This window comes from Gymnodraco acuticeps, unplaced genomic scaffold (genome assembly GCF_902827175.1).
Source record: "Gymnodraco acuticeps unplaced genomic scaffold, fGymAcu1.1, whole genome shotgun sequence".
Lineage (NCBI taxonomy): Eukaryota > Metazoa > Chordata > Actinopteri > Perciformes > Bathydraconidae > Gymnodraco > Gymnodraco acuticeps.
Genome location: NW_022992126.1, coordinates 2794368 through 2810295, shown reverse-complemented (window position 1 = coordinate 2810295; position 15928 = coordinate 2794368). Strand labels below are relative to the sequence as shown.

Below are 15928 nucleotides of genomic sequence, written 5' to 3'. Positions count from 1 at the left end.
CTCTGTTACTCACTCTGGCTGGGTTATTACTGACCTACTAGGCTCAGCTTACTGGGAGCAGTTGATATCAGTGCCGAGGTTCTCGCTGGGCGTGCCGTATACCCAGCTGAAATGTTCAAAGTGGACATTTTTCAATGATGTTTGATATAGCAATAGCTGGGGCTAATAAGCGCTGGGAACAGATGTAAGCTGTTGTTAAAGCCCTGTTGTTTTTTAGGGGAGAAAACGAGGTTTTGGCACCGAGTTGAAGTGCATGCGAGTGTGAGCATACGCGCTCACACTCATTTGGATGGTGTTTGGATGTCCCCTCGGTGCCAGGTCTACATCTGTGTGAGAGTGGTGCAGGTGGGGATCTCGAAAAGAGTAGAGGGAGCAGCAGGAGGAGAGAGAGAAACAGAGCGAGGGTGGGCTGCTGATGCATGAGGGGAGGGAGGGAGGGAGGGGTGAGGGCGAGCAGAGCTGTGCCGAAGAGGAATGCAGATTGTTTCCATGTGTGGGGAGGACAGGAGAGCCGAGCTGGCTGCAGGCAGGTGCGGTTAGCCCCTAATGAGAAAAGTTGTGTTGGTGATGGAGGAGGCCCAAGACACTGCAGCCCAGTGGCAGAGCGAAGCCAAAGCTGAGACCACAATGTAGTTCACTACTGCTGCACTAATACACACTGTGGGGCCGAGCAGAGATACATCAACACGGCTGGAGCTGAAACTAGCTGGCACTGCTTTCCTTCTCTGTGGGTGAAACTACTGCGGTACACACTAAACCCCAACTGAAACTAAAGGCCTTGATACATGGGCAACACTTTGTGTCAATGTAGGTGACAAGTTCCCAAACAATATATTGTCGATGTGATATAATTGCCTCCCCTTGACCACAATAATATTCCCCTGCAAGTATTATATTATTAAAATGGAATTATGTAAAATGTGTGCAAGTAGAATACAAACTCAAACAAGCACAACAGCTTCATGGAAGTTTTAAAGCTGAATTCAACTTTTGTAAAACATAGTAGTAGTAACAATAGTTTGACAAAACAATCACAACTCAAGGTCCACTTGCTAGCTTTTTCTAAAGCTTTTACCATTTAAGTTAAGGTTTGAGTTTGCTCAGTTATAATTGACATGCTTCTGTTTACGTTCAGCCCTTAAATAGCTCTTTATAACAGCTGTAGAGTCCACTGAACCATCTCCATTCAAAACTGAGCCAACTCATTCCACTGATCTGTGATGTGATAAAAGCTTTTGAGAAAAAACTTGAGAGTGGACTTTGTTTTTGTATTTATTTGCCAATATAAGAATCTGATTGAGTAAAAATAATGAAGGCAACATTTATGATGAGTAGTGGTGACAAACTGTTGATCAATACTGGTTCCATGGGCTGAATCAGTGCGTGTAGCAGGTTGCAAATGCAGAGCCATTGTCTGAATACTGCCTCTGTTTCACAGCCTTCGCTCGGAATGACATGCCTGTCCCGTTCAACCCGAAGATGCCTCCAGTAACGGAGCACTGTGATGTTTCATCTACGTGGAGTGTCACGCTTGCAGCAAAAAGGATGAAAAAGACATAAAACAGGGGAGGAGGAGGGAGAGGAAGGAGGATGGGTGGATGTTAATTAAATGAGGGAGGTTGGCGGGGTACCTGAGTCTGCTGGGGAATATTCAGAAAGTTGTCCCGTGTTCCGATGCCGACAAACCGGTTGGGAGCTGTGGAGCCTGGCGTGGAGTATGCTATAAACAGGGAGAGAAGTGTGTACATGCTTTTTACACACACACATACACACTGAACTCATAGTAGAGTTTGATACTCTTGTAATTTAATGTTTAAAAAAAGATATCAATACTATGACTACAATTCACTGTCAAAAGAATTACTGGGAAAAGACAGTAAGGGTCAGGAATACTGATGCCCTATTATTCAAATGGAAGATTTATTCATTTTGTGGGCAGGTTTGTTGTTATTTTCATTCACTCAAGAATGTAATCCGTGGTTAACAAGGGGATGTAGAGTCTGAAATGATTAGCACTAACATAAAGTAGCTATTTCCCCCAAATATGGCTGTGCTGTTTGATACAGACACTCCTCAGCAGCCCCTGGCCTCAGGATTAAGCCTCGGTAATCATAGAAAACCACTGAGAGCTCACTATGGACATAATAATAATAGGGATGGAGGAACTGTATTCATCCCCGGTGGTAACCAATGCTCCATTTACGTTTGATAGCTTAATAGGAGCACCTTTCATTCAAAGTGACACCACTCAGTGATGCCACAGGATCAAATTTAGGGCAGTTGTGCTCACTGGACTCCAACGTGGGGGCCGAGTAGAACTTTTTCTTGATTCAGGTCGAGAGGATGGGGATGTGTGGGGGTGACAGTGACAGGGCTGGAATCTGATGCATGAGTGAGAGTGTACCATATGCATGTGTTTGTGTGTGTGTGTGTGTGCTTTTTTCGATTAACGATATCTTCATAACCAGACAAAATTAGAGGGGGTAAAAAAATACAGTGATAACAGTCACCGGAATGAGAAAAAGAGACGAAGAGTAGGATATTTATTTATATAGATGTTCATATAAATAAATAATAAAGTGACATCTCAGAGAGTTGGAAGGAGGCGAGGAAAGGTTGATAGGACAGGAAGAGGAGAAAAAAAGTCAAAACAAAAGGAGGAGAAGGTGCCCCGGTTGCTCCGTCCAGTGCCCCCTCTTGGTGTGCCTCTCCCGTGGCCCGACTCTCGCACCGCACCTGTCTGGGTGGAACCAACCAAAGCCTCACCGCTCCCTGATGACACTCCTCTCCCGCTCCCCCACTAATTAGACAGGTTTGATTAGATCTTATCATTCATGTTTAGAGAGATTGGGTTGTTCTTGTTATACTTTGATTTCCATGTTTTTGTTGTTCTCAATTTTTAATTGTTGTGAGATTTGTGTGAAAGAGGCGAGGGGATTGGGTGGGTAAAGTGGGGCATGATGTTTTTTTTGGAGTCCACGCCAACTGCCCTAATTTTGTTCCTTTAAAAAGAAAAAAGAGAGAAATAAAGGAAACAAAGAAACAAAGAAACGAAGAAAGGAGGATATGAGAGTATATCAAATAAAGAAAAGAAGAAGGCAAAAAAGAAATAAGAGAAGGAGGTAGATTGTATTGCCGCTGTAACGGACAGACATGCAAAGTCTGCGTTGATCAAAGGCCTGCGTCTACAGAGGCAACGTGCACAGGGCCCTGCTCTGCCCCCCCCCCAAACTACTAAAACACATCGAAAAGAAGGGAGAGAGACTACACTGCCTCTTGTGGTGCTTGCAGGAAACCGAACACCAGAGAAGGAAAAGAGAAAATAAAAAGATGTTGAGGAAAGAGAAAGAAGATGAGGTGGTTTGCGAAGACAAAGAGAGAAATGAAGACTGAACTTCAGAGTAAGAGATACAGAAGAGCTTGAAAGAGGATCTCTGGTTTGGCAAAGGCGTGGCTTCTACCTCGACAGAATTGGATCTTGCTAGTACAGTACATTACAGTACAGTACAATGGCGTACAGTATATAAGGTAAATGATGAAATAGGAGTGAAGCTCCTGGGGCTGCTGAGCGATTGACTGAACATACTGCAACCTTAGTGGAAGCAGACTACAAAAACTACACAGTAGCTATTGTGGGGGTCCCAGACTTGCTTTGTGAGTAGTTGCACACTTACAAAGAAATTGCCCGCTATGCTACACTGCATATCACTACTGGGACTTCTATGCAAGCTACATTTGTTCTAATCCAACAAACTTGATGTAGTATTGCTTGAAGCGGAGGACAAATAGCTTCGAGCTAACAGCTAACCTTCTACTGGAGTCTAACATTGGTTCAGACTGGCCTCTGTGAGAAGTCTGGGGCAGTAATGGGGGTTTGTGGAGGAGTAGGAGTGGGGGTGACTTACACGGAGATGCGGGTGAGCTGAGTCCGCCGTCAGTAGGCGTGATGATTTTAGAGTCGGGCATGGGGAGGGGCACAGGGCGTGCCACCGGGGGTGGCGGGGGCAGCAGGAAGGAGCCCGGCATTTTGCTCTGGCCACCTCCATTAGGCTGCAGACGGACCATACAGACAGGGTGAGCATGACACACCCCGAGAATATACAGTGCACAGGGAGCCAGACACACACACAACATAAATCCCACACACAGTCTCATGTAAAGGTAAGACACTGTCAATAGATAGATGCTAACAGTATTCTCAGGTACACAAACTAATCCACACACGGCTGCACACACACAGGGACAAGAGAGATCAACAAACTCACACATTGTTAATTAAATAAAACAAACAAAAATATTAAGACAGTCTGGCCAAAAATAGTGAAGTAAATAAGATGTGAAAAGGTGATGAACATTGTCAACACACAAGGGGAAAAAAGAAATGGAACTGTGCGTGAGAAAAGTTATAGTGCTATGTAAGAATTTAAAAAAGAAGGGTGTATCAACAAAGAAAAAAGGGTGTCTGTGTGCACTGTGTAGGGGTATGTGCAATTTCAGGAATGATGCTGTGTCTGTTGAAGTAATGAGAATAAGTAATAGGATATGAAAAGTGCTTGGTATGTGGTTTCAAAGTTGCTCAGAAGGCCATGTTTACAGTAGAGGTTTAGTTATACCAGCACCCTGAACCTCATTACAATGTGTCCAAACTAGGGCTGTCAGTCGATTAAAATATGTAATCGCATGATGACCATAGTTAATCGCGATTAATCACAAATTAATCGCACATTTTTTATCTGTTCTAAATGTACCTTAGAGGAATCTTTTTCAAGTTTTTAATACTCTTATCAACATATGAGTGGACAAATATGCTTTATGCAAATGTTTGTTTATTATCAAATATTCCCCTGAATATTCTCAACACAACAACCTGGAACCTCTCTCTCTCTTACACTCTCTCCCAACCCTGTCTACTTCTTTGCACTGAGCCAGTTGCTCAAACAGAGAAGCCTGTTTACAGTTGTCGGCGAAATGCCGCTCCTCTGTCTTCATCTTCAGTCAAAGCATGAGACTGTGGGTCAAAAAAAATGCGCTGTGATGTGCAGTCGACACGTTGGATGCGATCCGAATGATCTAACGCAGCCCCTCATCCTCCACAATGTTAAGCTGTAGCCACCCATTTGATTAGCTATCGCTGTTAAAAGCTTGCTGCTCGTAGAAGTGTCCAGGCGTCTCCCCGACAAACTTTCAAGCGTGGTCTGCCGCAAGCGAGCGGCAGGAGCGGGGCTGTCAGCATCAGCTGTGGGCTTGGCTTGCTGTTTAAAACACCTTTTTTGTATCCATATCTCTTGCTAGAATCCCCCACCATCCAACTAACAGCGACAACAACAACGTCATGCCTTTGGGCTCTGAAACTACGGGGCGGGCCGAGGACAAATACACATGCGTTTATCGCACATTAAAATAATTAGTGGCGTTAAAAAAAATTGCGTTACCGCGTTAATGTTAACTTGACAGGCCAAACATTTCTGAAATATCTTTAAATGGCGTTTAGACAGTCAGATGTATACGGAGCCTGAGCTCTGCTGTTTGGAAACTCTCACTTTCAGCAGGTGAATGTGGGCATGTCACTGTGGTTTTCATATGGGTCACCTCTGGACTCATTTTTTACTGGTTTGCCCACAACACATTTTTTTTTGTGAGAGTGAGTGACAGTTTTAACCCTATTGTAGCATTTAAAGAGTAAAGGAGGATCACTTACTGGCTACGGGTCAAAGAGGGCTTTTTAAATGGTTTAATGAGTATTGGAATACAGTCTTAAATGTCTGTTTCAGTTTCCTTCTACAGATACCTAACTATTCAAACAGTACTAATCTAGATCTACACATCCTCTCCCAGTGTCTCTTGAGTCTGCAGCTTTGGTTCCCTTCAGTAAATCCACTGCCAGTCTGGCACGGCCATACCTGCCCTATGAGCTTTTTCCAAATGTGCTTCCTTCCTCAAACTGAACATAACTGACAGGCAAGATCTTCTCCTACCTCACTTTTGCGGTAGGTGTTGCATGATACGTTGAACATATCATGACTCAAAATGATGCGGTTTGGCTGCTTCCAACATAGTTTTCCACAGCTGAGTTTTTTTCTTTTGTTTAATCACTTCTAGCTGCCTCCTCATGTTGACAGATTTGCCCGAAAACCATTTTCCTTTTTCCTGGTGATGTTGCTGCACATAATAAAGATTGATCTATTCCCCGGAGTATAGGATCAAATGACCTTGTTGCACTAGCTCACAAAAGATGATACATGATGGGGGAAGTCATTCTGTATATATTTATGATGTGGAGGTTTTCTTGTTAGCTTCTTCAGTTAATATCACAGAAATTAACTGACTAAAAAATGAACTTTTGCACTGCAGACCATCCCACTATCCCTTCACCTCCCTTTGCTGAACATAGAGCACTTACCTGACCGCTGGGCTGTCCTGTGCCATCGGTGCACACGAACTGCACAAACTCCTTAAGAGGGTCCTGGTGGTGATGGTAGCGTATGGTGGGGTGGGTGAAGTACGGGCTGGACTGCTGGATGATAGAGGAGGAGGGGAAGTGCAGAGCAGAGGCTGAGGCACGGGGACTCCCTGAGGAGAAAAGGGGAAAGGAAACAGGAAAGGAGAGGAGGAAGAGGAACGTGAGCAGAAGATAGACCAGAGACCAGAAGTGGGAAATACAATGAGGCTCAGGTCATTCTATTGTTTCTCTACTAAAACACACAACAGATGTTAAGCATACATAACACTCATTATGATATTACATTTACATGCACACCTATGACAGTATATAAGACATGCATATGTTTTCACTAAGCACAGGCACAGCTGGCATCAAAGACCAGGTTGCTGCTTCTGCCTATAATTGTCATAACACAGAAAATAGCAGTGACATTCTCTCGTGGTTAACTGACTGAAGCTGCTCTGGCTTACAAATGATGGACATTATCCCTGGCTATTGGAAAACATCTGGTCCCATTCATTTTATAAATCAGCCAACTAGATTTCTCTGTACCTCGGGTAAGCCTGGCATTAGGACACACACACACAGTTACGCAGTCAAATACAGGCTAAAGTGTGTTAAAGTATTTTCTGCCTTCTGCTTCATTTCTCTCTCAAACACACACACACTAACCACTGGGGTATTACAGAACCACACACACACTGGGTTTTTCCACTTTTGTTTTATTGCTTGTCGGTGATGTGTAATCAATCAGCAGCATATCCTTGCTGTGCGGTTCTGCCCAGCAGTTTGAAGCTTGGGAGAGAATCTCCCCTCCGCTCCCAACCGACCACAAAACGCCTCTCGGAGACATTAGTCAGCCAGCCAACCACACACACACACACACACACACACACCACACACACACACACACACACACACACACACACACACACACACACACACACACACACACACACACACACACACACACACACACACACACAACACACACACACACACACACACACACACACACACACACACACACACACACACACACACACACACACACACACACACACACACACACACACACACACTAGCCTTCGCTGTCTGTCTTGTCTGCCGAGATTCTATGGCTTTGGCAATTTGGCACACCAAACTAAAGAGGCAAGCTGCTAGGTGAGGGGAGCCTGGCAAACAAGCATCTGTGATTATGTCTGTCACCTACAATCTCTTGTGTATGCTGTACTCACAAAGTGTCTATTTGTCCAAACTTTCTAGGTTCTGGTGTATTGGTGTTCCCATCTTGTTATGTGTGCATGTAAAACTGTATCTTAGTTTTATTGTAGTCTGTCTGTATGCATGTGTTGTCTGTTGCAGCTTTCGTGTGTCTTTGTCCTTATATTTGTGTGAGTGTAATCACTGTTACAATGGCGGACTCTCCAGACTAGTATAATCAGACAACAGTCAATCTGGCAGCTCTCCACGTCAGTCCGGAGCCAAAAACAGGACATAAACCATCCAGTCCTTACCCATGAACAGCCACACTCACTAGACCTATACAACACGAGCTAACAGCTCCAGTCCATGATCGCTAACTGCTTCTTCCCCCTCTCCGTCTACCCCCATTTCTCTTTTCATCGCTCTCCTTCCTTCCCTCCCTCCATCATCCTCCAGTCTCTTTATAGAACCAAGGCCTCCGAGGGACATTCCATTTGGATGGCAGCCATTTTAGCACAGAGTCCTCAACAAGAGTGTACATTTACACATGAACACATGTGTATGTCTGTGTACGTGCACAAATGCACCCATACACAATTTCTAAAATCTGTCTCATTACAGCCTCTCTATTACGTGCAAACCTCTTAGCCAACAGTATGCACACGCGGTTTGGAGGTTGTGAGAAGTTAGTCAGGCAACAAAGAAACCTGAGCCAGTCCCTCACACCTCTTCGACTCACGTACTAAACAGAGGGGGATATTTTAAGAATTCATTTAAACGCACAATTTAATGTGGTGTTTTTAAATTTTCCAGAGGCGTAAGGACTGCTCTGTGCAGATAAACAACATGGCTTAATGGCGCGAGATCCTGCCTGCTCTGTTTTTTCTAAATATACTTTGGGGAGCTCTGCGGGTAAAATTCAATACATTTCAACATGGAGGGCAATGAGTCCAAATGACCTTTACATAGTAGGTCTGGTTTGGATGCGGACCAAACCATTCCTTTGAGAAATACATAGAGCCAGGGGGAGAGAGAAGCACATATTTATTCCTTTGAAAGTGAGACCAGCCTACTGGGTCTTGTTGGCAAACCCGACATCCAGGAGACTTGGGGAATTCTCAAAGATGGAGAAACCATGTCGCTTATCCTTTAGGCCTGAAAAGCTCTTATGAGGACAACTTAGCGTTAGTGCCTCATGAAACAAAACCTCGGAAACATTGGATGATACTTAAAGAATTCCAACCGTACTTAATCTGTGAAAACTGCGTGAGTTTAATCTCTGTTACTTCTTTCTACTCCTTTCAAATATGTAATTGCTCTGCACTCTCAGTAGAATCTGAACAAACAACCTAACAAACACATCCTTTAAAAACAGAAAAATACAAATGCAATTTTGCAGCTAAATGTAAAACATACACAAACATATACATATGCACATACAGAGAATAATTGTATGTATAATAAAGATATAGATATAAAAAAAGATACAGTATAAAAAAAACATATTTGAATTCCATTTCAAATTGTGTCTTCAAAATGTTCCTTTGTCTTGCAGCTTTTATGACGATTAAAAGATATTTCACAAGTTTTTGATCTTGTGTACTGAATAAATGAGTACTTGCTTTTCTTGCAACATTAACTCTTACTTCGAACTATTTAGGGTCCGGATAGCTGAACTTGGTAAGTTAACACACCCAGTCAGATTCATTACATGGGAATAAACAGAGTTAAAGTGAACATAAACATTACAATGGATGCATGAAGCAGTAAGGTTTGAGCCAAATCAGTCACAAAGGCATCAATGCAGCAATGGTACCATGCAATGACAATATTAAAACACAAAGGCATTAGAGATGATGGTTAAACATGGATGGATGGAGAGGCTGAAAGAGAGAGAGAAATTCACGCCAAGCCATGGTGATAGCAGTAACTTTGAAAAGGTGAAACGCTTCGGGCATATTGCTTCTCAGCAGTTGCAAATGTAGGGCTTTACGATTCTTTTTATACGTTTAGGAATTTCATTTTCACGCACACGATTGTAGAATTCATTTTGTTTTGAGTTGTAAATATAGCATTCTTGGTTCACGTTTGACACTCCCTTTCCTTCTCTCTCTGTTTCAGATTATAAAAGGGGAATTGGGTTGTTGGGTTCATGGCAGGGCTCTCACCTGGTCTCACTCCTGCCAGCACAGGCAGCGGGTGGTGTGTGAACGCCATGCGGGGGGACCTCGTCTGGGAAGTCAGGGCGTTGAAATCAAACTTCCCCGGCTTCTTAAGTGAACCAGGCGAGGACAGTCCTGGCGAAAAAAAAAATGGGATCAACAAAAAAAGTGGGGGGGGGGAAGGGAGGAAAAGAGAGAGGTGGTTTTAATCAACAAAATGTTGCTTCTTTAATTGGCTTGAGTAAAAAAAAGATGGGGACTTGAACAATCATGGTTTCTGATTAGATTCTTTAAGTTCTTCATTGGTTGATGGCAGTGCTTTGCTTCTTGTCCTTTTGGCTGTTGACCATTCACTTCAGTAAATGAGCCAATCAGAGGACCCTACGTCATTAATAGATGTACTGTAAGATTCCCAACTCCCAACTTTATAGTCATAAAATAAGGGATATAAGCAATATTTCTTATCCTAAAGTGGCATGCATAACTTTAAAGGAAAAGGGGAAAAAAGAGAAAAAGAGAATCTGGTACTGGTCCAAAGCCCACTTGTAGCTATAGTAACCTTTACTGTGCCCCTGTATGTTTTTCTGTCTCATCTCTTTCTCTCAGTTTCTCTCTCTCTGTCAGGTGCCAACTCCAGGCTTTCTCTGAGAATGAGCATGGCCACCGTACAGCCACAGTCAGCTAGTTGTGGTCTGGCTTCAGTGAAGCTCACAGGCTGGATGCACGAGAAGAAGGCTTCATTCAGAAATAGCACACACTGTACAGTATGGACACGGCAGCTGCTGAGTGTGAAAGACAAGCAGACGGACAGAGAGAGGAGACAGAGGGAGAGAGAGAGAGAGAGAGAGAGAGAGAAAGAGGAAGAGAGAGGCGAGAAGAACGTGGGAGACATGAAAATATGCGAGGGAGCAAAGCAGAACCTGTGAAAAATGCAGCAGCGTCTTGTTTTTCAATGCGTTGCTCTGACGACATGTATGAAATTGGAATGTCATAAGATGTTAAATATGGTTATTATCTCTCGCTCGCACACACTCACTCACACACTCAACATCTGAACACACACAGAAGCACAAGCACGTGTCCAATCACGAAAAACAAAGACCCTTACAACACAGCCACATTTAACTGATGAAACAACATGCACATTTATTTTCTGTTGAGTTTTCCTCTAATCATCCTAACAAGTGAGTGATGTGATAATATTATTTTTTAAACTTTTTTTAGACTGTTGTTTTGTAGTCTATTTCTGTGGCCCCCTCCGCATCAAACAAGGCATTAAATACGATTCCTCCTCAGTTCTCCAGCTGGAGACGTGTGAAAGTCTATGGGAGTGTGGGGGCGTGCAAAACCTTCCCTCCCTGTGTGAAAGAGTTAAGTCTCAAGCAGGTGGGAGTGAATATGTGTGAACCATTTATGTCTTTAGCAGACATATATTTCTTCTCCCCCCCACTGTAGCGGGAGTCTGGGGGCGTATTGTACTGTCAGACAGATTCCAAGCATGAAGACAACCCCGATTCCACTTCTGACACCAATAGTTAGCAGTGATTGCTATGACACTGTCACACTGGTGGGAGAAAACTAGAAATAAGAGCAGTCTATAGAGACTAGAACAAGGAAAGGCACTGCAGGGGGGAGAGTTGGAAAATACATATTTGGAAGAAAGTTTAAAAAAACAGAGCCTTGTAAATTAAACAGTCGTGGTTTCAGAAAGGTAGTGATTTACTTTTATCTTGGTAGTCAAAATGAGTCTCAAGTATGGAAATCAGACCCAGGAAGCACAGAGAAGATCAGATGAACATTGACATCTGTATATATATATAGGACGCTGTGGCACCGTCACTATCACCAAGGGAATGCGAAAGACAGTATTTTCGGTGCTTCAGAGACTATGCAATGGTCTGATCTGGGTTTATGTGTGTGTTTTTTGTGTGTGGATGTGCCACAACTGCACTGTTTCCTCTCCTGGCAAGCCTCAGTATTTCACTGGCAACCAATCAAGCGCTCCCATGATGACCCTTCTGTCTCTTTGCACTAACAGGCCTGCCACCAGATGCGCCTCTGAAGCACACACAGAAGCACACAGAGACACACACACACACACACACACACACAGAGAGACACACACACACACACACACACCCACACGCACACACACACACACACACACACACACACACACACACACACACACACACACACACACACACACACACACACACGGTTGAAAAAGACAGGAGATAGTGGTTTAGACAAGTGAAGGAAAGTGAGGGAATTCTCCTCTCTCCAGTGATTTAAAGCACATATGTACGTCCAGTCGTATCCCTCTATGGGCCTGTAACATTTAACTCAAAGCATAGAGAAAGCCCCCCACCACCACAAGGAACATTTCCCAATCATTTGGAACTAATGCAAAATCCTGGTTGTTTCGTTTGTCTCCCCTAACCTCCCCCACCCCTCCTCGTGCCCCCGTGGAGCAGATGTCTCCAGCATCCTCACAGATCCCAAGGCTACACACACGGAAACACCATCTGGGACCATGCTTCAGCTGTGCTAGTGTATGCATCTGTGTGGGCCGTGTGATATGTGTGCAAAAATCTGTCATGTGTATTTCTCAATGTAACCGTGATTTTGTGATATATATGTATGAATGCGTCTTCATACGTCTGTGTGTGTTACTGGATGTGTTTATTCTGTTGGCCAAGTTGGGGTGGATGGTGCGGTTGACAGTGATGCACACCTGTGTGTAAGTAGGTTTCCCGGGGTTTCTTTTGCCCCTTGTTTTGTTTTGTGTGTGTGTGTTTGTGCTTGCTTGTTTACATACTCCCCACCTGGACAGATATTCCCAGATGAGCTCTGCCTGTGGCAGGTGGTATCCTTTGGAAAATCGGATACACACCGTACCAAATCCACATTCTCCACTCGCTCCATTTGTGGCCTACAATAACTCCTTCTCTCCTGTTTCCCTTGGTTCGTCTTGTGGACCATGGTTTTCACTAGCTACTGTTAAAAAAATAACTATTTGCAAAATAAAAAAATAAAAAACTGCTGATAATTACAAAAGCTTTTGGCTTCCGTATTTTTCACTTGGATTTCGTAAATTAATTGGGTAGAGGGTCCATATTTGCATGCAATTCCTCACCTCTATTTGCCAAAGTCATTAGGAGGTGTACACGGCTGTGTGTGTTGCACTTTGTCGAGTAAAGGGGTGGTTCACATACACAGAGAGGAGGAGAGAGAGAGTGAGAGACAGGAAAAATATGTGAGGTGAGGCTCTGGTGCGCTAAGGCGTGCAGCAGCCTCTGTTGTGGCTCTGATGAGCAGCCTCTTAATTACATTTACAGCTAAGTGGAGCGGGAGCAGGAGAGCAGCCGCTGAGGCTCGAGCGAGAGTAGACGGGGCAAACCTCCTCTAGTTCTCATCCTGATAACTCTTCTCTCTCATTAGCTATCACCGTTTGAGTACTCCAAAGTCTTCTTCTCTCCTCTCTTCCCTCTCTCACCTCCCACTTGCCTGCTTTCAGTTTCTCTCTCCTCCTTCTCTCCTCTGACATGTTTTCTCCCTCCCCAAGGTCCCTCCTGCTGTACACGTTTTCAATTAGACAGAAGGGAGACAGGGATGGAGGGTTGAAGGGAGAGCTAGTGAGCAGGAGGAAGGGTTTTACACCTCTGATCCACAGACGGTAAGCGTCTTAATGAGGGATTTGAAGCGAGGGAGGGATGGAGCGACAGCGGGATGGAGGCAAGGCAGGCACCTGAACACCTGCAGGGGTGGGGAGCATGATAAGAATGTGTTTCAATGTGTCAACGTCTGCACATAAGGGAGGGTTGTGAGTGTGTAAGCCCTGTTTGTGGGGGGGCTCTGTGTATGTACAGTATCTGATGTTAATGTGTGTGTGGGGGTCTGTAGGTGTTTGAGTGAGTCACTGTGCATGTGAGGCAGAATGGGCACAGCATGTGAATGTGCCGGCTGGTGTTGTCAGTGTTATCCTGGTGACATCTGTCAATTAGATGCCGCTTGGAGGACTGACATGACATCAGAGAGACAAAGCCGGGGAGCTCAGGTGAGTTAAGTGTAACCTCATGTTTCACACAGAAAGTTAAGCCTGAACAGGATAATCCTCGACAATCCTACTAATGTATGCTCAGGAAATGTAATTTGGAAAAATTCATAAATCTGCGAAAACAGCTCAACCTTACTCAAATCATGAAAATAAAATGTTTGGAAACACATCCACAGACATCACATGACTTAACTTTTAACACACACACAATACATTATATACATATGTACATAATGTGTTATGTTCATGGTATTGTATGTACATAATACACGCATACACAGAGGTATGACTGAGCTACATAAAGCCTGATAAATAGCAATTATATGAGTGTAATCAATGTTGTTCTAACCATGGTAAGGAAACTGCACGCCATCGTTTTCATGTTTTATCTTCCTCTCCTGCACACTCGCCAAATGGTGCTGCACTGAAAGTGGAAAAGGGTATTGTTAACAATGAAAATAGAGAGAGAGAGAGAGAGAGAGAGAGATATATATATATAAGATGGAAAGGGTGAGAGTTATAAAACTGAGCATCAGGTAAACTGTATGTGGGAGTATGGCTTTAGGTTGAGGATGATTACAAATATGAAGCTGTGGGGTTTGGGAGTGAGGAAGTGAACTTGAGTTATTGGGCTGTTGGGAAGATGATGTAAGAGAAGGTAATGTCCAAAGCTGAATCACAGAGGAAGCGGTTACTGCCTACACAATAGCAACACCAGCATAATGCCTTACTAAAGGCTGCTGCTCCATACTTGATTCATCTTGGCATTTATATTCCCAGTGTCTGGAGCTATTTGGGGGATGTATATCATAACACCAAGCACAATTTATCCATGATGATGTCAATTTTCGAGTGTTATAGTGATTGTGTTGAAACAATTGTGACCAAAAAAATTGCTAAAACAAATGTTAAGCCCATTTACTTAACAAAAAGGAGACTATTCAATCAGTGTAAATTGAAAATGCTGAAGGTGATGACTGTAACAATTGAATTGCGAATTTTTGAAAATATCAGTTTGGTATTTGCAGCTGTTGCTGTTCCTCAAATATGTAGAGTAATCAGAATGAGGTAGTGGTTTCGAGGGATGTTCAAGGATGTGTTAATCACCAGAGTGAAGGCATGTGATTGTGAAAGGGAGTGTGAAGAAGAGACAAAGCCAGATAAAGGCATCACTTTGTACTATTGTGGTTGTGGGATGTGGGTCAGGCAGGAGTGATACAAAGTGTCATGAAGCTTGTTTCGTGGGTGACAGGTGAAGGGTGGTATAGGGCAGTACCTGCATCCATGTCGTTGGGCCACGCACTGGACTGGGAGGAGCTGGCAGCAGGCGAGCGTCCGGGGTAGAACACATCATCTGTGGGGCTCTCCAGCTCACTGTCGTCTAATGACTTCCTCTTGTTGGAGCTGTGAAAGAGAGGGGGGAGGATAACATGATTTAAAAGATATATACATAAAGATATGTGTATCTAAAGATACGTGCACGTCCGCTGAAACACTTCCTATTTTCAAATCCAGACTAAAAACATATCTATTTGCCGCTGCTTTTAATTGAGCTGTTCATACTCACCGCAGTATGCCTTTTATTCGTGTATTCTGTACCTGCTGTGTTTATTTATTTCATTATCTTTGCTTTTTTATGCCTGTTTTTAAATGCCATTTAATTATGTGTTTATGCTGTATTTATTCTTAAATGTCTTTTGTTTTTATTTTGTAAAGCACTTTGAATTGTTGCGTGCTGAAAGGTGCTATATAAATAAAATTGCCTTGCCTTGCCTAAAGATGGTAGATGTATGGATCAAGGAGTAAATACTCTGCCGACCTGATCATTACAAAGTAATCATACAAAACAAACACTTTAATATGAAAAGAAGCTTGGCATCTTAGTGGAAACAACATCATATCCTGAAGTCTTGGAGCAGAATAGACAAAGCACAACAAATGTCAAACTAGGAATGAAGAAAGGAGGAAACAGAAACAATAGTTAGAAGGCAGAGACAGCCAGACAGTAAGACTCTCTCTTTGTGTGTGTGTTGTTCTGTGCGCGTGTCTCATTAAGTT

General features: G+C 43.4%; 1 protein-coding gene across 10 annotated transcripts in view; it reads right to left on the bottom strand.

Moving 5' to 3' along the window:
• nfixb (nuclear factor I/Xb) overlaps positions 1–15928 on the bottom strand; it is a 92974-nt gene that overhangs the window by 6463 nt on the left and 70583 nt on the right. For 3 of the 10 annotated variants that reach the window (XM_034203375.1, XM_034203377.1, XM_034203376.1), the window contains 6 exons: positions 15147–15274; positions 14220–14294; positions 9817–9945; positions 6401–6570; positions 3906–4050; positions 1632–1720 (listed from right to left, as the gene is read on the bottom strand). In XM_034203375.1, coding sequence (XP_034059266.1) covers positions 1632–1720; positions 3906–4050; positions 6401–6570; positions 9817–9945; positions 14220–14294; positions 15147–15274 — 736 coding nt within the window. The remainder of the gene's footprint in view (positions 1–1631; positions 1721–3905; positions 4051–6400; positions 6571–9816; positions 9946–14219; positions 14295–15146; positions 15275–15928) is intronic. The other 7 variants (XM_034203379.1, XM_034203384.1, XM_034203381.1 and 4 more) reach the window with 5 other exon arrangements.